General features: G+C 41.7%; 2 protein-coding genes across 4 annotated transcripts in view; both read left to right on the top strand.

Annotated features, from left to right (window-relative positions):
• Positions 1–19,495, top strand: part of LOC149461647 (interferon-induced GTP-binding protein Mx2-like) — an 82,205-nt gene extending 62,710 nt beyond the window's left edge. The window contains exons 14-16 of the mRNA XM_089677879.1: positions 1,577–1,653; positions 7,306–8,790; positions 15,135–19,495. Of these exons, the coding sequence (XP_089534005.1) occupies positions 1,577–1,653; positions 7,306–8,790; positions 15,135–15,365 (1,793 nt within the window). The 3' untranslated portion in view covers positions 15,366–19,495. The remainder of the gene's footprint in view (positions 1–1,576; positions 1,654–7,305; positions 8,791–15,134) is intronic.
• Positions 19,496–22,478: 2,983 nt separating this feature from the next.
• COQ2 (coenzyme Q2, polyprenyltransferase) overlaps positions 22,479–26,754 on the top strand; it is a 36,802-nt gene continuing 32,526 nt past the window's right edge. The window contains exon 1 of one of the 3 annotated variants that reach the window (XM_089677877.1): positions 22,479–22,668. The gene's annotated coding sequence lies outside the window, so the exon portion shown is untranslated. Of the gene's footprint in view, positions 22,692–23,575; positions 24,538–26,754 lie in introns of those variants that run through there. The other 2 variants (XM_089677876.1, XM_089677878.1) reach the window with 2 other exon arrangements.

Genomic DNA, 26,754 nt, shown 5'->3' with positions numbered 1-26,754 from the left:
ATATTTAAACCTTTTTCCTTTCCTTAAATAAAATTAATAAATCAAACAATAAATAAAATTAAAATAAAAAAATTATAATTATATGTAAATATAGTCCCAAGATATATTTCCAAGTCCAACACAATCTCTCAATCCTGTGTGTCCAACTTCAATATTTCCATCACTCGGACCCGGTGAATACCTCGATAAAATAAAACTAAAATAGTGTATTACCTTCATACAATAGGTATATACCTTCACAACTAATAAGTATATACTTAAATCTGTGCAAAAAAACAAAAACAGATTCAACTGTGAGTAACACGTGAATCGTGCAATCACTCTGTCTACACTATTAAATGTACTAATAAATAGTGACAAGCTGTGTACACTCCAAAATAAAAAATATAAATTAAAAATGTATATATAAAATAAATAAAAAAAAACAAATTAATAAATTAAACAAACAAAAATAATAAATATTAAACAAATAATAAATAAAAAATAAAATAAATAAATAAAAGGTGAACACTTCCTGAACACTTCTATAGGACAAGAATGCATACAATTACCCTTATTATTATTATTATACAGTATTTATAAAGCGCCGATAGTTTGCTCAGCGCTGTACATTACAAAGGGGGACAGAACATGTGACAAAACAATACCAATACAATGCAAAACATGAGGGGATCGAGGGTCCTGCTCTTTCGAGCTTACGATCTAGGAGGGAGGGGATGGTGGCACAGGAGGAGATAGCTGTGGGGGATGGAGTGGTAGGAAGAGTGGAGGAGGTCGGCAAGTTAGCAGGGGGTGGGGTAGGCTTCCCTGAAGAGATGGGTTTTCAGGGTGCGCCTAAAGGAGAGGAGAGCAGGTGATAATCTGATGGGTTGGGGCAGGGAGTTCCAGAGGATGGGTGACACCCTGGAGAAGTCCTGGAGGCGGGCATGGGAGGAGGAGACCAGGGAACTAGAGAGAAGGAGGTCTTGTGAGGAGCGGAGTGTGCGTGCTGGGCGGTACTTGAATATTAGGTCGGTGATGTAGTTCGGGGCAGTATGGTGGACAGCTTATGGAGTAATATCAAGCCTTAAGGAATATTCAGATGTTTAGCAGTCACTTTCAAGCTTCCAATAGCTATATATAGGGTAAGCCTTTAATCCACCATCATCCTCATAAAAAATATAATAATATAATGCCAGCTCCAGGTCAAGTTTACATAATAATATTTAAGGCTTGATTAAACTTGCATTTGGCGGGGAGGGGTTTAAAATTTACGTTTTTAGCACCTTCCAACCCCACCCTCCCCTTTGCAAAGGCATTAGACGGCAGTGTTCACATGGCGTGGTTGCATACTTTGCTTCTTGCCTGTGGCAAAAATGATCACTTCAGTACTGCCGCCAAATGCCTCCCATTCAAGCAAGCGAGGATGTGCGAGAAACACTCCAGATCTGCGTCTAAAGTGCCAAACACAGATGGCGTTTAGTAGGCACGACAGTTTGGATGTAAGTCTAAGCTTAGCCTTAGAGCTACCTGTAATGAATGGATGCCTAGTAACCTGCCACGCTAACAAACTAATGGAGCATTTTACTTTTTCTAGAACTCATCCGATCATCCTTTATTAGTATCGCTTCAAAGCACTTCTTGCAATTTCCCAATCTCTACAGACGTGCCAAGGTAGGTTTTACATCTCTGACTTTGCTGCAACACAAATTTTTCATTGCACAAATGTAGCAGTTAAAGCCCAACTCCACATTCATTTTTTTTTAAGTGTATGTTAACCCTAAAACAGGGGTAGACAACCTGAAAGAGGTGGAGATCTACCTGAACTACGTGGGAGAAGTCAAAGATCACCGGGCACAGTGACATCCAGTGTCTCCTCCTCACATCTGATTTAAACCTCTAATTGCCATACTACCGTGTCACAATGGCGTGCACGGCACATCAATCAGGGGTTTACATTAAGTGGCGAGACCTCCTCATCACCTGTCAAACATTACATCCCCTGTTGCTTTTGGTGGGTGCTACCGCCTGTCAATAGAGACCCATTCAAGTAAATGGGGCACTCTACAAATGCCCCGTAAGTGCATGCTTCTGAGGGATCTAAGGGGTTAACAAAGGTGGTGAGAAAGCAACACAGTGCTGCATTAACCCCTTGTTTGCTGCACTGCACAAGGCTGCATGGCATTTGCAGAGTGGCCTCATTCACTTGAATGAATCATGCTTGGCAGGTGCTACACCCACCAACCATGATAGGGAGTAGGAGCCGGCACTATAGAGGAGACATCGGCTTATGTGGCTCGTGCTCCCTACTACAGCTCCAACTTTACAAGTAGTCCCTCTGGATTGCACTGTTTGATGCTACGGGTCACCATCCTCACTGATCTACCAGTCACCTGGCCGATATCTACAGGTAGATCACAATCTACTGGCTGCTGACCCCCGCCCTAAATCTTTTTTTCAATGTGTTTGGCATCATTCCCCATTATATACCAGAGACACCAGATCTCTCCATAAAAAGAACCTGTCATGGTCCATGTTATCACAAGGGATGCTGTTCATCCCTTCTGATAGCAATAAAAGAAATTTAAAAAAATAAAGATACACTGCTCCAAGAAATTATAGGAACACTTTGAAAACACATCAGATCTCAATGATCCCATTGTTTGATGAAAATTAAAATTATCAACCTACAGAGAACTGAATTCAAAGTCCCCCTCGAAAATCAAAGTGAAAAAATGATGCAGCTGGTTAGTCCTTTTGCTGTAATTTAATTGCAGCAACTCAAAATGGTCCTCAGTAGCTTGTATGGCCCCACGTGCTTGTATGCATGCCTGACAACGTTGGGGCATGCTCCTAATGAGACAATGGATGGTGTCCTGGAGTGTTTCCTCCCAGATCTGGACCAGGGCATCACTGAGCTCCTGGACAGTCTGAGGTGCAACCTGGCGGCATTGGATGGACCGAAACATGATATCCCAGAGGTGTTTTATTGGATTTAGGTCAGGCGAGTGGGGGGGCCATTCAATAGTATCAATTCCTTCATCCTCCAGGAATTGCCTGCATTGTCTCGCCACATAAGGCTGGGAATTGTCGTGCACCAGGAGGAACCCAGGACCCACTGCTGCAGTGTAGGGCCTGACAATGGGTCCAAGGATTTCATCCTGATACCTAATGGCAGCACAGAGCGCCAGTGGCAGACCTGCCAATTCTGGTGTTCAGTGGTAAATGCCAATTGAGCTCTATGGTGCTGGGCAGTGAGCACAGAGCCCACTAGAGGACGTCGGGCCCTCAGGCCACCCTCATGAAGTCTGTTTCTGATTGTTTGGTCAGAGACATTCACACCAGTGGCCTGCTGGAGTTCATTTTGTTGGGCTCTGGCAATGCTCATCCTGTATCTCCTTGTACAAAGGAGCAGATACCGGTCCTGCTGATGGGTTAAGGACTTTCTACGGCCAGGTCCAACTTTCCTAGAGTAACTGTCTGTCTCCTGGAATCTCCTCCATGCTCTTGAGAGTGTGCTGAGAGACACAACAAACATTCTGGCAATGGCTAGTATTGATGTGCCATCCTGGAGGAGTTGGACTGGCTGTGCAACCACTGTAGGGTCCAGGTAAGGCCTCATGCTACCAGTAGTGACACTGACCCTAGACAAATGCAAAACTAGTGAAAAACAGTCAGAAAAGATGGATAGGGAAAAAAATGTCAGTGGCCTCCACCTGTAAAACCATCCCTGTTTTGGGGGTTGTCTCATTGTTGCCCATCTAGTGCACCTGTTGTTAATTTAATTAACACCAAAGCAGTTGAAACTGATTAATAACCCCCTCTGCTACTTAACTGACCAAATCAATATTCCAGGAGTTTCATTGACTTGATGCTGTACTCTGATTAAAAAGTGTTCCTTTAGATTTTTGAGCAGTGTATAATGTAATTTTTTTTTTATCAAATGAAAAAAATTTTTAATACACCCCCATTCCCCCCATGTTCATGAGCAAATGCGAACGTAGGTCACATGGGGTGAGTCATGGTCCTCCATACTGGGAAGTAATAGGCATACCTTCCACATCCAGTGAGTGATGAAAATATAAGGATAAGCTGCTGGGGGGGGGGGGGTGACACTAAAGTGACTCTATTTGCCCTAAACTAGTAAAATACAGAAACACTTTGAAGGCTAGTATAGTAGCTAACAGTTTAAAATATGTAGGAGGGACACTTTGAGAAGAAAAATATTGTATGTGTCACCAAAAAAGTGGGCACTGCTCCACAGAATATCGCTAGTCATGCTGTACCTTTCCCACTATGCTCTAGACCAGTGGTTCTCAACCTGTGGGTCGTGACCCCTTTGGGGGTCGAACGACCCTTTCACAGGGGTCCCTTAAGACCATCAGAAAACACATATTTCCGATGCGTAAAGAGCAGCTACTGTGTAGAAAGCAGCTACTCTGTTAAAAGCAGCTACTGTGTTGAAAGCAGCTACTGTGTTGAAAGCAGCTACTGTGTTGAAAGCAGCAGTATTGGAAGTAAAACGACACTCATGAATTATAATTACTGGGTAAATAATTTTATGGTTGGGGTCACCACAACATGAGGAACTGTATTAAAGGGTCACGGCATTAGGAAGGTTGAGAACCACTGCTCTAGACAAAATAGAGCCAGAGGGTATATAAAAAGAAAAAAGTTTAGCCCTGAATTCTGAGCATATTTGCACATTATGGCACATTTACCATGGGTGTGCTCGCTTCCAGCAATGAGAGGCATGAGCTCCCCACTACGACCACTCACACATTCTTCTCTTCTTTCAGGCCAGGCATGTTCTGGGGGGCCCACTGGGCGACTGATGATGATGTAATTCTTGTGCTTGATTGCTGGAGTTACATTATCCCAGATTTGACACCTTACAGATCCATTGCCGGCTGCTGGAGCACAGAATCCATTCCAGCACCTGGCAGCTGATGCCACTCTGCCCAGTGGTCTGGATCCTGTGGGACAGCCTGGGAAACACAGATATTGTGTGACAGTTTCCATACAATGGCATAACAGTTCTTCAGGATCCAGGACACAGCAGCTAGAGCCTTGTGTTCTCCCACCTGAACAATTTTTTTATGATGCCATGAGACAGTAGTTATCTTCCTGTATGACAATGGACTTCAGGGGCAGACTGACAACTCATGGGGCCCCCGGGCAATAGGGGATCATGGGGCCCCTGTGTCCTTTCCCAAACTCAAAAAAGCCTATGTAAAAGGTACCAGGCATCTCATGGGGCCCCCTACTGACCCCAGGCCCTCGGGCAGCGCCAGAGTTTCCAAATGGTCAGTCCGCCCCTGATGCACTTCCATAGGTATATTAGTTCTAAGATTCTAGAGTGGGGTTCTCAAACCACTGCCACACCACAGCTTTCCTCCTCCCAGGCCTCCAGCTAGCTGCAGATTGCTTAACCTTCCACAGTGCCTTCCAGCTCCCATAGTGCCACCCAACCTCCCATAGTGGCCCACAGTGTCTATTAACCTCATACAATCCACCTGGGCCCCCTAAATGCCTTCAGTTCCTACAGTGTCCGCCAACCTTCCACAGTGCCCAAGCTCCCCCCCCCCACACACACACAGTGCCCTCCAGTCTCCAGTGTTGCCCCAGCCTCTTGGAGCGACCCTCAGTCTCTGCCAGAGTCCCCATCCCCCACAGTTGCCCCTAGCTCCCTCCAGAGACCTCATCCACTATAGGGCCACCAAGTCTGCTGCATAAAGAAGCCAAGGAAAGATGGAAAAATCTCCAAAAGGCATCAAACTACAGATTAGACATTCTTATAATATGTCAACAAAAGTTAGATTTTTTTTCCATCATTTACACTTTCAAAATAACAGAAAACAAAAAAATGGCGTCTGCAAAAGTTTGGACACCCTGCAGAGTTAATATTTTGTACTGCCCCCTTTGGCAAGTATTACAGCTTGTAAACGCTTTTTGTAGCCAGCCAAGAGTCTTTCAATTCTTGTTTTAGGTATCTTTGCCCATTCTTACTTACAAAAGTCTTCCAGTTCTTTGAAATTTCTGGACTGTCTGTCACGTACTGCTCTTTTAAGGTCTATCCATAGATTTTCAATTATGTTGAGGTCAGGAGATTTCGAGGTGTGTTTAGGATCATTATCCATTTGTAGAAGCCATCCTCTCTTTAACTTCGGCCTTTTCACAGATGGCATCAAGTTACCATCCAAAATTTGCTGAAATTTTATTGAATCCATTTTTCCTTCTACTCGTGAGATGTTCCCTGTGCCACTGGCTGCAACACAACCCCAAAGCATGATTGATCCAACCCCATGCTTAACAGTTGGACAGAGGTTCTTTTCATTAAATTCTGTGCCCCTTCTTCTCCAAACGTACCTTTGCTCATTCTGGCCAAAAAGTTCAATTTTAACCTCATCGGTCCACAGAACTTGTTTCCAAAATGCATCAGGCTTGTCTATATGTTCATTTGCAAAGTTCAAACGATGATTTTTGTGGTGAGGACGTAGAAGAGGTTTTCTTCTGATGACTCTTCCATGAAGACCATATTTGTACAAGTATCTCTTTATAGTGGAATAGTGTACCACAACTCCAGTGTCTGCCAGATCTTTCTGGAGGGATCGTGCAGTCAAACGTGGGTTTTGAATTGTTTTTCTCACAATCCTGCGAGCTGTTCTGTCTGATATTTTTCTTGGTCTTCCAGATGTTGCTTTAACTTCCACTGTTCCTGATGACTGCCATTTCCTTATTACATTCCGAACAGAGGATATTGACATCTGAAAACGCTTTGCTATCTTCTTATAGCCTTCTCCAGCTTTGTGAGCGTCAACTATTTTCAGTTTCAGTTTCCTAGACAACTGCTTAGAAGAACCCATGGTGCTGATTGTTGGGGCAAGGTCAGATGAGTCTGGGCATTTAAAACCTTTGAGATTGACATCACCTGGTCTTCCCAGACGATGATTGAGAACAATCCATGACACTGGCAGGTCTCAGCTTGGCAAAGGGGGCAGTGCATGCTATAAATTCTGCAGGGTGCCCAAACTTTTGCAGACGCCATTTTTTTTTTTTCTGTTATTTTGAAAGTGTAAATGATGGAAATAAAATCTAACGTTTGTTGACATATTATAAGAATGTCTAATCTGTAATTTGATGCCTTTTGGAGATTTTTCCATCTTTCCTTGGCTTCTTTATGCACATTAATACAAATTTTTAGCTGGGGTGCCCAAACTTTTGATCCCCACTGTATGTATTTACATATTACACTTTCCGTTTTGACTGTACTGTTTCTAGAATATGTTTTTTTTTGTGGGTTAATCTATTATATTTGCATGCTAGGGTAAAATTGAGGATATCTGTACCGTGCAGCAGAAGGAGGCCGAAAAAGGAATCCGGACTCAGTTCAAATTAGAGAAAATCATTTGTTGTCAGGATATCCTTTATGGTGAATCCCTGAAGGAGGCCCGAGAGGAAGTTACAAAGTCGAGTTTAGTAGTAAATCAGGCCAAAGTTTCCAACCAGGTGCAACCTGTAGCACAGACCACCCAGTTTTCTTTTGCCCAAATAGCTCCGGTGCAACCTGTAGCACAGACCAGCAAGTTTTCTTTTGCCCAAATAGCTCCGGTGCAACCTGTAGCACAGACCAGCAAGTTTTCTTTTGCCCAATTAGCTCCGGTGCAACCTGTAGCACAGACCAGCAAGTTTTCTTTTGCCCAATTAGCTCCGGTGCAACCTGTAGCACAGACCAGACAGTTTTCTTTTGCCCAATTAGCTCCGGTGCAACCTGTAGCACAGACCAGCAAGTTTTCTTTTGGCCAAATAGCTCCGGTGCAACCTGTAGCACAGACCAGCAAGTTTTCTTTTGGCCAATTAGCTCAGGTGCAACCTGTAGCACAGACCAGCAAGTTTTCTTTTGGCCAATTAGCTTCGGTGCAACCTGTAGCACAGACCAGCCAGTTTTCTTTTGGCCAATTAGCTCCGGTGCAACCTGTAGCACAGACCAGCCAGTTTTCTTTTGCCCAAATAGCTCCGGTGCAACCTGTAGCACAGACCAGCAAGTTTTCTTTTGGCCAATTAGCTCAGGTGGAACCTGTAGCACAGACCAGCAAGTTTTCTTTTGGCCAATTAGCTCAGGTGCAACCTGTAGCACAGACCAGCAAGTTTTCTTTTGCCCAATTAGCTCCGGTGCAACCTGTAGCACAGACCAGACAGTTTTCTTTTGCCCAGTCAGCTCCGGTGCAACCTGCAGCACAGACCAGCAAGTTTTCTTTTGCCCAAATAGCTCAAGTGCAACCTGTAGCACAGACCAGCAAGTTTTCTTTTGCCCAATTAGCTCCGGTGCAACCTGTAGCACAGACCAGACAGTTTTCTTTTGCCCAATCAGCTCCGGTGCAACCTGTAGCACAGACCAGACAGTTTTCTTTTGCCCAAATAGCTCCGGTGCAACCTGTAGCACAAACCAGCAAGTTTTCTTTTGGCCAATTAGCTCAGGTGGAACCTGTAGCACAGACCAGCAAGTTTTCTTTTGGCCAATTAGCTCAGGTGGAACCTGTAGCACAGACCAGCCAGTTTTCTTTTGGCCAGCCAGCTCAAGTGCAACCTGTAGCACAGACCAGCCTGTTTTCTTTTGACCAATTAGCTCAGGTGCAACCTGCAGCACAGACCAGCCTGTTTTCTTTTGGCCAACCAGCTCAGGTGCAAGATGTACCACAGACCAGACAGTTTTCTTCTCTCCAACCAGCTAAGGTGCAACCCATAGCACAACCCAACCATTTGGAGCTATCAATTGATGAAATGTCCTTCCACATCCAGGCATATTTCAAGGTGAGTCTTTAGTGCATGGTAAAGGTCATTTTGAACTTTCAAGAATTGCACTTATAACACATGAACAGAGGGCGCATCAACCTTGCGCATTACCTTTGTGATACAATTAATTGAAGTACTAATAAAGATGTATACTCACAAACAGCATAAAATCTTAAAGTCCATCAATATCCACAGTGTCCTGCATGATCAAGTCCACTGCGTGACACTGTGTGCAACACTCAAAATGGCTAACACGTTTCGAGGTCAGATCCACTCTTCCTCAGAGCCTGGGAAGCCATTTTGAGTGCCTTCTTGTGGTTGGGACTGATGCAGTGGACTTGATCATACAGGACACCGTGGATGTTGATGGGTTTTAAGATTTTATGCTGTTTGTGAGTATACATCTTTTTTTATTAGTTCACTAAATGGTATCACAAAAGGTAATGCACAAGGCTGTGAATGAAAAAAATTGATGCTGTGCTACCCAATGACTGGGGAAAAAACAAACCCCTATATTAAATAATGAACCAAAAAAACGATATATAATAAAACAATTATAGGTGACTGAGAAACGGTGCAAATGAATATAAGACATACATTAAAGCAATAAAATATTGAGTGAGCAAAGAATGATAAATCAATCACATGACATACATAAAACTGATCGTGACCCAATGTATAAATAATATAAATGATATAAGATAATGGATCACATAACATGTACATAAATCACGTGAGAACAATGTGAAATAAATATGCTACTGTGCACAGTCCTAAAACATCTGTGTATCTTCAAGACGTGAACACTGCAACGAGCAATCCACCACCGGCTAGCGTGCACGCTCACCTCCAGGCTGCGACCTACAGGGGTCAAAAAACTTCAACATAACACTCAGAACGATCCTATTCCTGTATATCCCCTCGGCAGTAATCGGGGCAATCCTCTTGGTAGAAACAGTGCACACTCATGAGCGTACCAGTATCTGTGATGTCCCCTCACAGAAATCGCCAGTAAATCTCCTCTTAGGTGGCCCCCACATAGAAGATTAAATCAGAGAACTCCCATAATGTAGACGGCAAAAATATTTATTGGATAAGAAAGAGCAGCAAAGTGCCTACTCACATAAAAACACAGGGTCCACAGACCCAAGAGCATAAAAAACACCTAAGTGTAGTACACCAAGGTGTACCAAGATGGCGGCTGCCATCCGCGCCGGAAATGATGTCACCACGCTTCCGTCCATTTTATTGAAGTCTGGACCAAGGACATCATTCATAACATCAGCAAATATCCCTCCATTGGAAACAGAGTCACTGAACAGAACATAAAACCAGAACACAATAAAATTACATAAACGGCTCTAAACCTAATAAGACGGAAAAAATACATATATAATAGGGAAAAAGAAAAAAATGAAGAGCCCAAGGCAAAAAAAAATTATAGATGACAATAGATGAGGAAACCCCAGCCATGAATATATAAATAAAATAATATAAAGTAATACAAATTTAATAAAAATAGTACGGACCACAGGCAAATTTATTATATATATAAATAAATAAATACAACCATAAGTGCCTCCAAGGGACAAATTGCCATACACAAAATATATAATGGTAATATATATATATATATAATGGTAAAATATATATATATATATATATATATATATATATATATATATATAAAAATACCTACCCAATGAACCCAACAGGAGGAAAAACAAAGGGGACAAACCTTAATGAATTAAAAAATGATCATAGCTACAAGAAATATAAAACTTTAAAAAAAAAAGTATGTATATAACACGCAATTTAATAATTACTAATGAAACAATTAATATTAAACTCAATATTGTGTCCTAACGGGCAAGGTTTGCATGGTGTATATCCACCGCGATTCGGCCTGACTCAGGGACCAAATCTTGTTGCTCCCTCTCCAGTGCAGCTGGAATTTTTCATTCCCCCAAAAAACTAATGACGAGGGATCTTTACCATGATGGGTGCAAATTGTCTAGATACACTATGTTTAGGATACCCTTTCTTGATATTTTGAACATGCTTCCTAAGTCTTTTCCATAGAGGCCTTTTAGTTCATCCAATATATTGTAAGCCACAAGAAAATTGAAGGGCATAGACCACTCCTTCCGATCTACACGTAATAAAATCCTTGATTAGAAATTCCAACCCATTAATGTGTGACATAAACTTACTCTGTTTCAAATTCTGACCTCTGATCTCCACACAGACATAACACCGCTGGCACGAAACACACCTTTTACTATTTAAAAAAAGTCACCTGTTTGCAAATCTTTTGGGGATCTAATATTGAACATTTTTCGCCAATTTGACCCTTAAGGTGCACAGTAGCATTAAATTTATTTCACATTGTTTTCACGTGATTTACACATGTTATGTGATCCATCTTATATCATTTATATTGTTTACACATTGGGTCACGATCCGTTTTATGAACAGTATTTGTCATGTGATTGATTTATCATTCTTTGCTCACTCAATATTTATTTATTATGATTCACGAGTTTATGTATGTCTTATTTATTCATTTTCACCGTTTCTCTGTCACCTATAATTGTTTTATTATATATAATTTTTTTGATTCATTAATTAATATAGGGGTTTGTTTTTTTCCTCAGTCATTGGGTAGCGCAGCATCAATTTTTTCATTCACTTTTTTTGACACTATTGGTAATATAGGAAGGCGGTAACAGCCACCCAGTTTTGTTCAGGTCATTGGCAGCGCAGGAGGAATAATTATTGTTTTGTTAATGCACAAGGCTGGTGCACCCTCTGTTCTTGTCTTTTCAGTTGGTTTTTTTAGCTTCCCCAATCGTCAGGGGGCTGCAAAGTCTTGCAAATATTGGATTAGCTGATGATTCCCATATGGAAGAAAAATATATTTGAAATATAGTTTAAAAATATTCTTCCCAAATATATTGACATATATACACACACATATCTATCTATCTATCTATCTATCTATCTATCTATCTATCTATCTATCTATCTATCTATCTATCTATCCATCTATCCATCTATCCATCTATCCATCTATCCATCTATCCATCTATCCATCTATCCATCTATCTATCTATCTATCTATGCAAAAAAGTATTTAGTCAGCCACCAATTTTGCAAGTTCTCCCACTTAAAAAGATGGGAGAGGCCTGTAATTGGCATCATAGGTAGACCTCAACTATGAGAGACAAAATGAGAAACAAAATCCAGACAATCACATTGGCTGATTTGGAAAGAATTTATTTGCACATTATGGTGGAAAATAAGTATTTGGTCACCTACAAACAAGCAAGATTTCTGGCTCTCACAGACCTGTACCTTCTTCTTTAAGAGGCTCCTCTGTCCTGCACTCATTACCTGTATCAATGGCACCTGTTTGAACTTGTTATCAGTATAAAAGACACTTGTCCACAACCTCAAACAGTCAAACTCCACTATGGTGAAGACCAAAGAGCTGTCGAAGGACACCAGAAACAAAATTGTAGACCTGCACCAGGCTGGGAAGACTGAATCTGAAATAGGCAAGCAACTTGGTGTGAACAAATCAACTGTGCGAGCAATAATTAGAAAATGGAAGACATACAAGACCACTGATAATCTCCCTCGATCTGGGGCTCCACGCAAGATCTCACCCCGTAGGGTCAAAATGATCACAAGAACGGTGAGCAAAAATCCCAGGACCACACAGGGGGAACTAGTGAATGACCTGCAGAGAGCTGGGACCAACGTAACAAAGGCTACCATCAGTAACACACTACGCCGCCAGGACTCAGATCCTGCAGTGCCAGACGTGTCCCCCTGCTTAAGCCAGTACATGTCCGGACCCGTCTGTCGTTTGCTAGAGAGCATTTGGATGATCCAGAAGAGGATTGGGAGAATGTCATATGTCAGATGAAACCAAAATAGAACTGTTTGGTAGAAACACAACTCCTCGTGTTTGGAGGAGAGAGAATGCTGAGTTGCATCCAAAGAACACCATACCTACTGTGAAGAATGAGGGTGGCAACATCATGCTTTGGGGCTGTTTCTCCGCAAAGGGACCAGGACGACTGATCCATGTACAGGACAGAATTAATGGGGCCATGTATCGTGAGATTTTGAGTGCAAACCTCCTTCCATCAGCAAGGGCATTGAAGATGAAACGTGGCTGGGTCTTCCAACATGACAATGATCCCAAACATACCGCCCGGGCAACGAAGGAGTGGCTAGCCAGTCTCCAGATCTCAACCCCATAGAAAACCTTTGGAGGGAGTTGAAAGTCCGTGTTGCCCAGCGACAGCCCCAAAACATCACTGCTCTAGAGGAGATCTGCATGGAGGAATGGGCCAACATACCAGCAACAGTGTGTGCCAACCTTGTGAAGACTTACAGGAAACGTCTGACCTCTGTCATTGCCAACAAAGGATATATAACAAAGTATTGAGATGAACTTTTGATATTGACCAAATACTTATTTTACACCATAATTTGCAAATAAATTCTTTCCAAATCAGCCAATGTGATTGTCTGGATGTTTTTTCTCATTTTGTCTCTCATAGTTGAGGTCTACCTATGATGCCAATTACAGGCCTCTCTCATCTTTTTAAGTGGGAGAACTTGCACAATTGGTGGCTGACTAAATACTTTTTTGCCCCACTGTATATATATATATAGAGATATATACATACATACACAAACACACACATACATATATATATACACACACACACACACACTGCATGATGAAATGCATTTTTATTACAAAATATATGAAAAATATTTTTAAATTTACATTTCAAATATACTTTATGTCTTTAAAATTACAAATCTACATTTTTGGAATGTATTTACAAATATATGTAAAAATATACAGTATGTTAAAATTACTTTTTTACATGTTAAAAAAAATTTGAAGAGTATATTTAAAAATATATTATGTAATATATAAAAAATGCCTTTCAACATACAGTATATTTTATATATATATATATATATATATATATATATATATATATATATATATATATATATATAGAATATGGCCAAAATTTTACTATTTCAAATATATGTCAATATATTTGGGAAGAATATCTTTAAAATATATTTCAAATATATTTTTCTTCCATGTGGGTACCTTCACCTTTTTTCATGGTTCAACCATTTTGGAGCACCGTCCTTGATGGCTGCTGGTTTACTATGAAGAGATTGTGATTGCATATCTTCGAGCTGAGCGTTCTATGAACATTTATAATTTTATGGCATTTCAAATATATGTCAGTATATTTGGGAAGAATATTTTTAAAATGTATTTCAAATATATTTTTCTTCCATATGGGTTGGTGGACCACTATTACTAAAACATTTCTCTTGGGGGCAGGAGGTTGTTCTTTTTGGTTTACAATTGAACTTATGCAAGGATCAGATTTTGCACTGATGGTTACAAGTCTTACATTTACCTCCTGTTTTGCTTTAATTAGTTTTGTCTAAGGATGACTCTCGGGGAAAGCTGGTCTTGCACATTATTTTCTGATTGTCCAATCTCTGTACAATCTCCTAAAGATCTACCAAAAACCATATAATATAAAGGAAAAATAGTGTGATCAGGGGCGGACTGACAACTCATGGGGCCCTCGGGCAATAGGGGATCATGGGGCCCCTGTGTCATTGCCCAAACTCAAAAAGGCGTATGAAAAAAGGTACCAGGGGCATCTCATGGGGCCTCCTACTGACCCCGGGCCCTCGGGCAGTGCCGAAGTTTCCAAATGGTCAGTCCGCCCCTGGGTGTGATCCTCCTGCACTCCTAAGTAAAGTACCTCCTAACCTTTGGGAGCTGCTAACGCCTAATCATAGACCATGTGACAAGTGTAAATCATAAATGCAATGGTGCAGCGCTGACTTGATAATAAAAATAAAACTGTAAGCTATAAACAGTAAACAATAAATGTGAAAATAAATGTGAACTTTATCCTCGGTGGGATCTTAATAGTGAAATATATTATTAACCAATGAATTTAACCAAGTCCAAATGGGACTAGAAACAAGTGTGTACTGATCCACTAGGGATCCCAAGCGATAGCAATAAGTGCTGTAATCAACCAGGTCCAAAAAAGGACTAAAATAAAGTGTGTAACGTGAACTGATCCACTCAGGGATCCAATGTGATATTCAAAAGGTGAAAAAGACCATAAAAGTAAAGTATATTATAAATAAACATAGTCCAAATGGGACTGGATAAAGGTGAAAAACAGCAAAAAGTAGGACTAAATAAAAAGGTGAAACAATGAATATAGAAGTGTCACAAATCCCTAAGTGCTCTAACACCTCTCTCATTTTCTTTCTCTTAGACCGCAACGGCTCGTCTGGCCAATCAAATCCCTCTTATTATTCAGTACCACGTTTTGTTCGAGTTTGCTCGACACCTCGAATCTCAGATGATGGAGCTGATCCAGGATAAAGCGAATTTAGATGTGCTCCTACAGGAGAAGCAGGAGATGAGCAAAATGAGAAAGACCTTAAAGGCCCGCATCGAACGACTAAATGCTGCCCAACAGCTACTAGCAGGATTCCCCATATAGACCTTGCATTATTAAGGGGTGCTCGTGGGATCACTCAGACCTCTGACACCATCCATCTGTTATAATAGAATAAAGAGCACCATAATGATAGTAAGTGTGACAAACGTGGGGGTCAGACCACTGCCCTATTCACCATCATGTGACTTACCCAACAATGCCACTCTCAGCCTCGCACTGCACAAAGATTTTCCAGCTTGCGGGACAACAATCTAGGTGCCAACAGACTGAAAGCGATTGTCACTGGCTTGAGTCAACTAAGCAATTAACTCTTTAAACTTCCACCACTGACTTTTACCGAAAAATAAAAAACTTTCACAATATTAGCAATATCAGGGGCGGACTGACCATTCAAAAACTCGGTCACTGCCCGAGGGCCCAGGGTCAGTAGGGGGCCCCATGAGATGCCCCTGGTACCTTTCATTGGCTTTTTCATAGGCTTTTTTGGGTGTGGGTGAGGCCACAGGGGCTCCATGATCCCCTATTGCCCGGGGGCCCCATGAGTTGTCAGTCCGCCCCTGAGCAATACCAGTTATGAAAAATAGACGTCTGTACACACACTGTCACCACAGACAGGTACGTTCAGAGGGTTATACTACAGCAGCGCTCTTCAAGAGACAGGGATTTTTTGACTTTGCGTTCGCGCATTTATTATTCGCTTTTTTTATACAGGATTTATATAGCGCCAACAGTTTGCGCAGAATGAAGGCAGACATTACACTTACAATACAATTTGGTACAAGAGGAATCAGAGGGCCCTGCTCTTTAAAGCTTACAATCTAGGAGGAAGGGTTGAGTGATACAAAGGTAATAGCTGTGGGGGATGAGCTGATGGAAGAAATAAATGGCGGTTTACTAGTTAGAAGCAGGATAGGCTTCCTTGAAGAGAAGGGTTTTCAGCGATCGTCTAAAGGTGGATAGATTAGGAGTGGAGTTCAGAATCTAGAGAGGGTTTTAACACTTTTTAAAATATAGTTTAATCATGGAAAGGTAAAAATGGTGCAAATAAAGTATTTACAGAAAAAAAAAAGATATTAAAAAGAGACAACAAGCAACAGAAAAATGAAGAATACTTGCAAGACCTGTTTCAGCAGATTTCAGGCAATGAGCAAGGTGTTAGATTGGTTCTCATAACTGGACAGGTCTTCAGTTGTTTGATGGTACATGAGAGATGTCAAAATGCATTGGCATTCCACATTTCTCTGGTATCAAAGGGGTGTTGACAGAGGCCATCTGACCGATTATGCTTTGGAGGAGGGGCCATGGCAGGTCGCTGTGTTTATGACCGTATCATGGCCCTCTCATACACACAACTTTATACTGATAATAAACCACTTGACTTGTGGAAGATTTTACCCCCTTCGTAACCAAGCCATTTTTGGCTATTCGGCACTGCACTTCTTTAACTGAGAATTGTGTGGTCATGCAACACTGTACCCAAATTAAATGTATATAATTTTTTTACACACAAATAAAGCTTTTGGTGGTTTTTGATCACCACTGGATTTTTTTATTATATGAACAAAAAAAAGACATAAAATTAAAAAAAAAACAATATTTGTTTTCTGCTATACAACATATCCAATTAAAACATTTAAAAATCAAATTTCTTCATAAATTTAAGCCAAGATGTATTTTGCTACATATTTTTGGTTGAATAAAAAATCTCAATAAGTGTATATTAAAGTGTTACTAAACCCACAACAGTAAAATCAGTCTGTATATGCAGTAAAGCCTGCTTGTTATACTCACTGTGGAACCTAAGGGGTTAATCCTCCACATTGTGTAAAAAGGCTGTTTGATCCTGTCTTCTCTGATCCTCCCTTTCTTCTACTGTCTCCAATCCATCTCCTGATAGAACAGAGCACTGGGGGCAAGCTGTACATGCTTAGTTTGGTGTGTATTGCTAGAGAGTTTTTTTTTTTCTTGGGTCAGTGTATATGATCAGCACAGGGCCAATCAGCACTGTCCAGACAGAGGGTAAGGGGTTATGCAGAACATAGAACACTCAGCGTAAATCCTGTATTCTCTGCCCCTCCTCTTGTTCAGATATCCACTTGATAAGACAGACTGAACCCGTAGCCACATGCACATGCTCAGTTTAGTGTGTATTGCTATAGAGGTTCTTTTTATATCTTGGGAGAGTGCATGTGATCAGCATAGGAACAATCAGCACTGTATATGTGAGTAAATCATGCTCAAAAGCTCCTCTCTGAATGCACCCTTGCTGTGGTTTTTTAATTCTTCTAAATGCTGCTTTTAAAGTGGAACTTCACTCAATCAATATGGACAATTTTTAATCCTCATGCTGCTAGTATTAGTAAATAGCTAGGAAATTATATCAGATTTACTTGTTTTAATTTTTTTTCTTACCTTTCTTCAGGTACTTCCTGGCTTCTAGTTTGTGTAAATTTTATCATGCACCCCAGGAGTCTTCAGGAAGGGAGGAGGGGTTTTGTCAGCTAAGCACACCCTTCTGCCTGCATGCCTGAACTAAGGGCAGATGGATGCCAGGAAGTAAATGCTACATAAATCATTTTCCCTTACTCAAGATGGCCATGGCCAGAAATGCTAGGGTGTAATTTTCAAAGTGATTTCTCAGCAAACTATAGCATGGAGATATGGGTAGCACCCTCACAGTTTAGCTAGGGGGAGCTAGAGTCCTGATTGTTAGTGAGGAAGGCTGAGTATTAGCCTGGGTGTAATAGCCAGAAGTTCAAATTGTGGTCAGGAGTTGAGAGGCTCTGCAGGCCAGCCCCTCTGGAATTTCCCCCTGCTCTGGGGCTTTGGAGGAAGGTCCTAGAGGAAGTGGGTGGATCTGAGGCGTGGTTGGCTTGCACTCTTGAGGGATCCTGGCCAGTCCAAACAGAAGACTTGGCAAGGGGCTGGGACACCCTTAAAAGTGTTGGAGCCCACTGAGCTGCAGGAAGTTTGGGTGGAAGATAGTGAGGAAGATGTGAGGAGGCTGCGATGGGACCTACCTACAGGCCTGGAGCTGGAAAGGAGGAAAGCTCACAGCTCACTGGCCCGCAGAGCGAGGACCACCTGTATGGCAGGGAAGGACCGGTCCAGCTGATAGGCCTGGTAGCAGCCACCAACCCACAAGTGATACAGGAGAGGATCTGAGGGAGTACCCCTACACCCCCGGGGCAGATAGGGGAAGGAGCACTCTGGTGGGAAACCAGATTAACCACCTACCAGGGGCAGACTGACCATTTGGAAACTTGGGCACTGCCGAGGGCCTGGGGTCAGTAGGGGGCCCCATGAGATGCCCCTGGTACCTTTTTTTCATAGGCTTTTTTGAGTTTGGGCAAGGACACAGGGGCCCCATGATCCCCTATTGCCCGGGGGCCCCATGAGTTGTCAGTCCGCCCCTGCCACCTACCAATGACTGTCTATCTCCTAAAGTGACAGGAACCCGGTGTCCTGTTCAGGGATACCTCCAGATTGCTGGGTGAAGATGAGAAGTTCATCTAGGATCTGGGGTGGTACATTGGGAGACGCTGGCTAGCAACAGAGACTGTGCTGCAGAGAAGGCTTGTAAATAGTTCCAGGAACTTGTCCTCAATTTATCACTTTCCTTGGAATCCTGTACACCCCCTAACCCTATCCCAGTTCAAATCCCCAAAATAAAACAACAAAACCAAAGCTCAAGGACTGATTTCTGACTCTGGTTGCAAGCTTTTGTGAAGATGTGTGATGCCTAGCTCCTAAAGGGGTAGCACTACATATGGATGGATGGGGGAGTTTGCTTTGAATATTAAAAATGGATTAAATAATCCCTTTGGTTTGTGACACTCAGATCTTGATGGTTTCTGAGCAATCTGAGCCATGAGCTCCTGAGGAAGCAGAATAGTTTGAATCCTAGAAACGCGTTGAGTTATAGGACCTACCACAGCCGCTACAGGCGAATATTTTTATATGGCCGTTACCCGCGACTTGTCAATAAATGTCCCAGTGAAGGGGGCAGTAGAGTCTTTTTCACTTTATGTTGCTCTCGTTATTTTAGAATTATTTTATATTGTTGAGATTTTTTTATATTGTTATTTAACCTCTGGGCTGAAACGCATCAGATTGCTGTATAACGGATTCTTGATGTCTTGATGAATAAAGATCGCATGGTTTTATTTCAAGTTGCATCGGTGCCAGACTTTCTCTTTTCCTACAATATTGACCTGTCAGTTTGTATTGCTGTCTGTGCCCCCCGTGTGGGAGGTTCACCCTCTCTATTTGTCCTGCTTACTGTTATCATCAAAAGGAAATCCAAAATTTTGGGTAGTCACCCAGAACAAGAATAGAGGGGAAATCTTCCAATGGGGACACCATTTCTGGTGACAACCTGGGATTCCCTGACTTTTGAGGGAATTCTTCTCAATTCCTGTTTTTACTTTGGGACAGGAAGTGAAGAGAAATATCCCAGTGGTCCTAGGATGGAAAAAACCCTGTAAGGGTGTTATAACCCTCTATCAAAAATGAAAAAAAAAATTCTTTTAGTTCTACTTTATTGTTATTGTTCGCCTATAGAACTATTACAGCAGCTCTTAGGCTCCATTCACATCTCAGCGTAGCGGTTTTCAGCAGTTTTTGCGCATTTTCATACAGCGTTTTTTAGCTGTTTTTGAGCTTTGGTGGGTTTTTTTTAGCCAATAGACAAATATATCATCTGTTGAATCATTTGTTGCTATGTTTTTCTGTGTTTTTTTTAGTTTTTCTATCAGCTTTTAGTTTTTGTTATTATTATTCATTTTTTATTATTTTGTTTTTTGTTAGGGTAAGGGGTTAGAGTTAAGGTTAGGGTTAGGTTTAGGAAGAAGAGGAAGAGGAAAAGAAGAGCAGGAAGAAGAAGAGGAAGTAGAAGCAGAAGAAGTGGAAGAGGAAGAAGAAGAGTAAGAAGAGAAGGAAGCAGAAGAAGAGGAGGAAGAGGAAGAGGAGGAAGAAGAAGAGGAGGAAGAAGAATAGGAAGAGGAGGAAGAGGAAGAAGAAGAGGAGGAAGAATAGGAGGAGGAAGAGGAAGAAGAAGTGGAAGAGGAAGAAGAAGAGGAGTAAGAAGAGAAGGAAGAAGTAGAAGAGGAGGAAGAAGAAGAAGAAGTGGAAGAGGAAGAAGTAGAAGAGGAGGAAGAAGAAGAAGAAGTGGAAGAGGAAGAAGAAGAAAAGGCGTAAGAAGATAAGGAAGAAGAAGAAGATGATGAAGAAGAAGAGGAAGAAGAAGAGGAGTAAGAGGAAGAAGAATAGAGGAGGAAGAAGAGGAGGAAGAAGAAAAGTATGAGGAAGAAGAAGAAGAGGAAGAAGAGGAGGAAGAAGAAGAGGAAGAAGAAGAAGTAGAGGAAGAAGAAGAGGAGAAGGAGGAAGAAGTAGAGGAAGAAGAAGAAGTAGAGGAAGAAGAAGAGGAGGAGGAAGAAGAGGAGGAAGAAGAGGAGGAGGAGGAAGAAGAAGAGGAGGAAGAAGATGAAGAGGAGGAGGAAGAAGAAGAGGAGGAGGAGGAGGAAGAAGAGGAGGAGGAGGAAGAAGAAGAGGAGGAAGAAGAAGAAGAGGAGGAGGAAGAAGAAGAGGAGGAGGAGGAGGAAGAAGAAGAAGAGGAGGAAGAAGAAGAAGAAAAGGATGAGGAAGAAGAGGAGGAAGAAGAGGAAGAGGAGGAAGAAGAGGAAGAGGAGGAGGAAGAAGAAGAGGAGGAAGAAGAGGAAGAGGAGGAGGAAGAAGAGGAAGAGGAGGAAGAAGAAGAGGAAGAGGAGGAAGAGGAAGAGGAGGAAGAAGAAGAAGAGGAGGAAGAAGAGGAAGAGGAGGAAGAAGAAGAAGAGGAGGAAGAAGAGGAAGAGGAGGAAGAAGAAGAAGAGGAGGAAGAAGAGGAAGAGGAGGAAGAAGAAGAAGAGGAGGAAGAAGAGGAAGAGGAGGAAGAAGAAGAAGAGGAGGAAGGAGAGGAGGAGGAGGAAGGAGAGGAGGAGGAAGAGGAAGAAGAATTAGAAGAAGGGGAGGAAAAGGAAGAGGAGGAATAAGAGGAAGAAGTGGAAGAATAAGAATAAGAAAAGGAAGAAGAAGAGGAGGAAGAAGATGAAGAAGAATGAGAAAAAAAGAAGAAAAAATCTGGTGTTTATTGTGTTTTTTATTTATGTGTGTATTTATTTTACATTTATTTATTCATATACTTTTACAATTTTGTTTTTTGTTTTTTTTCTAAAAGTTTCTGTTCTTTTCTATGAAAATAAAAACGTGCCAAAAAACGTTCACATCTGCCCAAATTGAGCTACAAAAGTAGCTCCAAGATGTTTTTGAGCGTCAGGTGTTCTGCTTCCAGTGACGTGGAGTGGAGATGTGAACTATCTCCATAGAATAAGGCTAGGTTCACACCTATGCAGTTTCTGCAGTGTTGCTGTATTTTATATGCGTTTTTTTTTCTTGTTGCTAGGCAGATTAAAATGCAAAACGCAACCAAATTTCAGCAAAAACCCATCAAAAACGCACTCCATGCTTTTTTGCAGCGTCTACATTGAAGTGTATAGAACCAAAAATGCAACGTTTTGCGTTTAAAAAAAGTCCCTGCCCCCATCCAAAAGACGCACCCGGTGAAAATGCGGATATGCGAACCTGTCCCATGTTAAATGGACTGCAAAACGCAGCTGAAAATGCATAGGTGTGAACCTAGACTGATATTCATTTTTTCCCCGAGCGTTTTGGATCTTCGCTCTTCACACTACCAAACGCTCAGGTGTGGATGGGGCCTGAGGCTGAAGCTCCAAAAAAAGCTCAAACATATAAAATCAATTGTTCTCTATGGTGCCTGTTCACACCTGATCACACGCAGAGGCACCATAGAGAACAAATGATTTTTTAATTTGAGCTTTTTGGAGCTTCAAGCTACAGAACACTCACGGGGGAATGCAGCTTAAGGAGTGGCCACTAGGGGCGCCAACAGCGCGAACGCCCATCTCTTGCAAAAGGACAGAGAGTTCTAGAATGGCCACGGCCCCTCAGAGCTGATTGGAGGACTGACGTTCTCGGCCACAGGGACGTTCGCGCGCTGTTTAAGGGTATCCATGGCAACAGAGCGGAGGCGCGCATGTTGCTTGTCCTCCAATGATATATTAGCCAGGGGGAGGTGGCCGCGTACCACTCACACCCGCCATGAGTTACACTGCTTCGGGGTAGCTTGTCGGTGAAATGCCGCCTCTACTGTACGGCTGTGGAAGCGTTTGTTTGGTGTTTTGTCCTAGACCGCGGCCCGTAGCTAGAGCCGGAAGTGCTCTGGGAGTCATGTGACCAGGCTGAACAGCTGGAGGAGACGAGACATGGCGGCCTAGGTGGAGGAGATCACGTGAGAGGCCATCAGTGTCCGGGGTGGGAGGACTTTCCTGTTGTCTGTGGAGACCTCCAGCTAGAATGACTTTATCATTGGGGCTGTGCTGCTGGATACACAGTGTCACACCATAGGCTGTGGGGTGTTTGGTGCATTTCCCATTGAAAGGAATGGAAACTCATTGAAATGCGTTCAGGTGTAGGTCGGTGCGTCTTGGCGCATGTAAACGCATTGCGCTGGGTGTCAGTATACCCTCTCTGGCCTCTTTATTCGGTACTCCTGTTCAATTGCTTGGTAACACAGATTGCTAATCAGCCAATCACATGGCAGAAACTCAACAGCATTTAGTCATCTAGATGTATATAGAGAAAAGGTGCAGCGCTAGATGTAAATATAACTAGACATATTATAACAACATGCTGAATGAACATAAAATAGACATAAAATAACAGTAAAATCGAATGCAAAGTAGTGAATCACACTGGGTGAATATAAATGAGTAAATGTCCCAAAATGATTCAAACGCCACCACGGGGAACCACTAGATCCAATTGAAGTGCGTGAAAACGGGAGTCCGGTGTATCACACAGTGGATAATGGGTATAAAGAATGCGCACTCACCAGAAGTGCGTCAAAAATGCGCATATAAGAAATCCTCTCTCAGGTAGTGGTCATCTACTGCCAGAACAGGGTCAGAGTAATGCACCATCCAATCTCATCCAGGGTAGGTAATCCACAAAGGCCTTAGCACTGTGTCACCATCTGTGGTCCCTCTAGAACGGTTTCTGCAAGTGGGGACTCATAGGTTGGTTGCTCCCCAGTCTGTCTTACACAGCCAACTGGTTCCACCCAGTGTGATTCACTACTTTGCACTCGATTTTACTGGTATTTTATGTTCATTCAGCATGTTGTTATAATGGGGTTTATTTACTAAAGCTGGAGAGTCCAAAATCAGACTCCCTTCTGCATAGAAACCAATCAGCTTCCAGGTTTCATTGCCAAAGCTTCATTGAACAAGCTGAGGTTAGAAGCTGATTGGTTTCTATGCAGAGGGGAGTCTGATTTTGGACTCTCCAGCTTTAGTAAATAAACCCCAATATGTCTAGTTATATTTACATCTAGCGCTGCACCTTTTCTCTATATAAATTTATTGGAAGGTTTGTTTTTTGTTGCCTTTTTTGGTGTTCTAGCGGCTATTTTTCCTGAGTCTCAGCACTCGCTTACTATTTTCCTACAGTCATCTAGATGTGGTGAAGACAACTTGCTGAAGTTCAATCCGGACATCAGAATGGGGAAGAAAGGGGATTTAAGTGACTTTGAACGTGACATGGTTGTTGGTGCCAGACGGGCTGGTCTGAGTATTTCAATAACTGCTGATCTACTGGGATTTTCAGGCACAACCATCTCTAGAGTTTTGTACAAATAAAAAGTGCACTAATCACAAAAAATGCAAGGATAAATAATAAAAATATAAATAAATTCATAAATATAAACATAAGGTCTGGCCTAGTGGACATGACGTTGGAACGTTCCTCCCAGCTGTCGGCTGTGTGATCGCGGTGCAGGAGGTTCGTCCCTTGGTTTTTCCCTCGTGGATGTGGCATTGTAGAGGCTGTCATTGCTGGTGTCGGCTAGACACCTTCCTTGTGAGTGTTATACTTTACTAATAAAATTTTACTGGTTTTAAACGTTCTGCACCATCATATCTCTTCTGATTCCTCCAGCTTTGCCCATGTTATTGGAAGATCATTTGCTGCTTAGCTGTTCCATATGTGCTGATTGGATCACTATTGGTTGCTGTTCCTCTACTGGAATATCCTGCAGATCATCGCTCCCAGAGCAAAATGCTATCATGCTGGTTTATAATATAATCAACATATAGCTCTGGTGAGTGAATTCATTTCATCTGGTGTCGGATTTGCACACGGGTGTTTGTTTCAAGATTGACATTAAGTTGATATTGGACTATCACTGTTATGGTGGCTGGACTTATGTTTATATTTATGAACCTAATTAAAAGGTATGCGCTAATAACAAACTTATACAAAGGTGTATATCATCCTCCAAAAAACAGTGTTTTAAATAAATAATTATAGTGTCCAAACATAAATTAGTGTCCAAAAAAAAAATATATATCTTCAGTGACTTGAACCAATTGTGAAAAATCCACCACCAAAGGAGATTAAATGAACTCACCAGAGCTAATGGCTGGTCAGATTATAAACCAGCAACAGCGCTTGTGCTCTGGGAGCAATGAACCCGATGTCCAAATAGATATGGTGATGTTTCAGATACTTCCAGATAATAATCATCACAGACAAACAACTTTGCAGCCCAAGCTCTTATGATGAACTTCTCCACTCTTTCTCATACCTCCATGAGAGCATGCAGTACACTCAGGGACAAAAAAGAGAACATAATGGTGCAATACGTTTTTTTATTTATCTCTTTAATAAAAAAGGTATAAGGAAACTCACAAACAAGGTGTCCGACAGACACCAGCTTCAATCGCAAAAAAGGGTTGAGATACAGTTACCGCTCACCGCGGATCTCTCCCATACAGCACAGAACAGCAAGGCTCTCTAACGTCCACATCGAGTAGGCCACGCCCAACCGGTTTCGTCACACCGACGTCATCAAGGGGCGGTACCGTTTGTGAGTTTCCGTATACCTTTTTTTATTAAAGAGATAAATGAAAAAAACGTATTGCACCATTATGTTCTCTTTTTTGTCCCTGAGTGTACTGCATGCTCTCATGGAGGTATGAGAAAGAGTGGAGAAGTTCATCATAAGAGCTTGGGCTGAAAAGTTGTTTGTCTGTGATGATTATTATCTGGAAGTATCTGAAACATCACCATATCTATTTGGACATCGGGTTCATTGCTCCCAGAGCACAAGCGCTGTTGCTGGTTTATAATCTGACCAGCCATTAGCTCTGGTGAGTTCATTTAATCTCCTTTGGTGGTGGATTTTTCACAATTGGTTCAAGTCACTGCAGATATATATATATATTTTTTGGACACTAATTTATGTTTGGACACTATAATTATTTATTTAAAACACTAATGTTTTTTGGATGATGATGATATACACCTTTGTATAAGTTTGTTCTTAGCGCATACCTTTTAATTAGGATTATTGTTGCCAAGATTTGTTTTGGGTGGGATATGTTGCTGACATTTTGGTGTTTTTTGTAAGTGGCGCTTTTTTCTTTTTTAATTTGGTATATTTATGAACTTATTTATATTTTTATTATTTATCTTTGCATGTTTTGTGAATAATTAGCGCACTTTTTATTTGTATACTATTTAACCTTTTATTGGTTAGAGGTGCTGCTTATTATTTGATTTATTTTGTATTTTCTGTGGCGCTTCTTATATATGCTACATCATCTCTAGAGTTTACAGAGAATGGTCCGAAAAAGAGAAAATATTCAGTTTGAACAAAGTGTCAGAAAAAGCTTGGTCTTCAAGAGTGGGTGATGTGTGGCGTAAGCTTCTAATGTTGGCCCTGAAATGCCAGGATAGTAAAAGCCCCCCCCAAATGACTCCTTTTGGGAAAGCAGATACTCCAAGGTATTTGCTAAGAGGCATGGGGAGTGTTTTGCAGATCTCAATTGTTCCCACACGTTTTTGGAATACGCAGAAAGAAAAACGAAAATGTATTTTTTTTTCTTTTCTTTTTTTTTTTTTTCAAAACTCTGTGACAAAAATGATCTCTGTAAAATGCTCACCATGCCTCTTCTCAAATTTTCGTTTTTCTTTCTGCGTATTCCAAAAACATGTGGGAACAATTGAGATCTGCAAAACACTCACCATGCCTCTTAGCAAATACCTTGGAGTGTCTGCTTTCCAAACAGGGGTCATTTGGGGGGTGTTTGTACTATCGGAAGGGGGGGGGGGGTGTACTATCCTGGCATTTTAGCATTTTAGCGCCTCCAAAACTGTGATTGGTAGTGAGGAAGTGATATGAGGAAATAAGCCCTTTGAAAGCCTGAAGGTGGTCATTGGATTTTGGGGGCCTGTATGTAGCTAGGCTGCCAAAAAGTCTCTCACATGTGATACCCCCATAATCTGGAGAAGTAGAAGAAAGTTTTTTTGGGGT

Source organism: Staurois parvus, unplaced genomic scaffold (assembly GCF_062004578.1).
Source record: "Staurois parvus isolate SC_StPar_1 unplaced genomic scaffold, SC_StPar_1.0 ptg000195l, whole genome shotgun sequence".
Classification (NCBI taxonomy): Eukaryota; Metazoa; Chordata; class Amphibia; order Anura; family Ranidae; genus Staurois; species Staurois parvus.
Note: the sequence above shows the minus strand (reverse complement) of the source record. Positions and strands in the feature narration are given on the sequence as shown.